This window comes from Leptonychotes weddellii, unplaced genomic scaffold (assembly GCF_054177405.1).
Source record: "Leptonychotes weddellii isolate Sample4059 unplaced genomic scaffold, ASM5417740v2 HiC_scaffold_4253, whole genome shotgun sequence".
NCBI classification, from domain to species: Eukaryota; Metazoa; Chordata; class Mammalia; order Carnivora; family Phocidae; genus Leptonychotes; species Leptonychotes weddellii.
In genome coordinates, this window is record NW_028009157.1 from 1 (window position 1) to 2,336 (window position 2,336).

General features: G+C 45.5%; 1 protein-coding gene across 1 annotated transcript; it reads right to left on the reverse strand.

Annotated features, from left to right (window-relative positions):
* Positions 1 to 5: 5 nt before the first annotated feature.
* LOC102740116 (tubulin polyglutamylase complex subunit 2-like) lies at positions 6 to 1,867 on the reverse strand (the record flags this gene model as incomplete). The annotated part of the gene is made up of 1 exon (XM_006742101.3): positions 6 to 1,867. A coding segment is annotated over exon 1 (834 nt), but the record flags the coding sequence as incomplete, so codon positions are not given.
* Positions 1,868 to 2,336: the final 469 nt, after the last annotated feature.

Sequence of the window (2,336 nt, forward strand, 5' to 3'; positions counted from 1 at the left end):
GATTTAGAGGTGGAGGGGGGACCCGGGGGCCCTTTCTGGCCAGCTGCAGGCTGGACTGGCCCTTTCTTTTTGGGGATTAAGGTCTTGTTCTTGCTCTTGAACACTCTGCTGGGATCCAGCTTGTTCACGAAGCAGTTGGTCTCTTCTGCAAGTAGGTCTGTGTTGTAGGTGATGGGTTTATACATGTTGAACCACTGCTTGGCCTGTGGGCTGATGCCGTAGCTGGTGAAGGCGTATTGCCACTGTGGCAGGCCCAGGTGCGTGATGAGCAGGCGACAGTAAGCAGTGAAGGAATCGGTGAGGAAATGCCAGTATAACGCTCTGTCCAGGAACCAGATCTCGGCGTCTTGCGCTAACGCTGGTTTCCCTCTTTTGTAGACAACGCAAACCTTCCCATTCCAAGGATCCAGCTCAAATATCACACTGCGAGAATCAAAGTGAGGCTTCTCTGGCTGGTTCTCACTGGCTTCAAGTGCATCATCCTCCATGTCTGCCAGCGTTGGTGCATTTGGGAGTGAATACACGGAAGACTGGTTGAGTTGAGTCAGTTTTGCGATGCTGTTAATCGCCATGCTGCCCAATGGAATGGTGTGCTCATCCAGCTTCACACTCCATGTCGTGTGGAAGCCATTGGTCATCAGGTTAAAATTCTTCACATCCTCAGGTAGCATGCAGTTATTTTTTTGTTCCCATGAAGAAATCATATGACATTCAGCAGGTGGTTTCTCTATGATAGTCACCTCTGTCACACCTGGGGAAGATTCTAGGATGCGGGTGATCCCCAGGGTCAGCTTCTCCAGGTGCGGCTTGCTGCAGCCCAGGGGCAGCATCTCCTCCATGGCTCGTGTCCTGTGTATTAAGATTTTAAAGGAAACCACCTAAAGAATATAATTCGAATATAACTCACAAAGCAACAAATGGGGAAAATAGGGAATATAAAAAAATTTAAGGAAAAAATAAAAAGAGCAGGACAGGACCAGTAGCTACCCCAGTTGGGGGAGGCAGAAGCCCAGGATGGGAAAGAGCTCATAAATACCTAGAAGTAAATTACAGTGTTCTAACTCTCAAATTGGGGGATGTACCTAATAATATAGCCTCAAAATATATAATACAAAATTAGCAATTACAAGGGAAAATGGACAAATTCGCCAACAGAAAGGCCTTATATACCTCTCTTAGTAATTAGCAGCTCAGACAAAAGTTATACAGACATAAAAGATCTGTATGGAAATGTCATGATCTGCTAATCAACACATACCAAACTTTGCACCTAACAGAGAAAATACACTGTCTTCACGCACATTTAAGACAATTACAAAAACCAACCACAGATGGGCCATGAACAAGTCTCATCAAAGAATCAGTGGCATACACAGCATTCCTCTAACCACAATGCAATTAAGTTAAAACCAATGTTGGGAGACAATGGTCCATGGATAACATGCATTTCCACAAATCTTGCAAAAGGAGGCAATGACTGCTCTTTGTTCTAGACTATCTTTTAAAGGTTGTAGAGCAAACTTTGCAAGATAATGACTCCCTTTGGAGACAAGGGTAAGTTTGCTTACCATAGTCGTTCTCAAATCGGGGCATTTTTGCCCACTGAAGATATTTGACAATGTCTAGAGACATATTTAGTGGACACAACTGGGAGAAGAGGTACTACTGGCATGCAGTGGGCAAAGGCCAGGGATGCTACTAAACACCCTATAATGCACAGGGCAGGTCCCCGCAACTAAGAAGTATCCAAACCCAAATGTCCACAGTGGCAACGCTGATCAACTCTGGCTTGTACATATAATGTCTTCCTGGGCACCTGGGTGGCTCAGTCGTCAAGCGGCTGCCTTCGGCTCAGGTCATGATCCCAGGGTCCTGGGATCAAGCCCCACATCAGGCTCCCTGCTCAGTGGGAAGCCTGCTTCTCCTTCTCCCACTCCCCCTGCTTGTGTTCCTGCTCTCACTGTCTCTGTCGAATAGATAAATAAAATCTTTAAAAAAAAAAAAAAGATACCATGTCTTTCTTTGGAACCAAGGGAAGTCATGCATCTTTTCTATTATAATAAAGGCAATACCTCCCTTAAAGCAGGGTATGCTACTGCCCACTGTAACAGTTCCAGGTTTCCTAACCTCAGGGTCCCTCTCCTATAATGCAACCCACTCCATATGCAGGCATCTACCTCAGTCCACCCATGGGACTTGGGGGCAAGGGGAAGCAGTACAAATGATGATCCTCTGGATATTGCTATTGCTGTAATAATCTGTCCTTTGTTTCTGAACTCCACAAATACAATGTTGAATGGAAAGCAAAACTGCATAAGAACACATGCAGCATACCA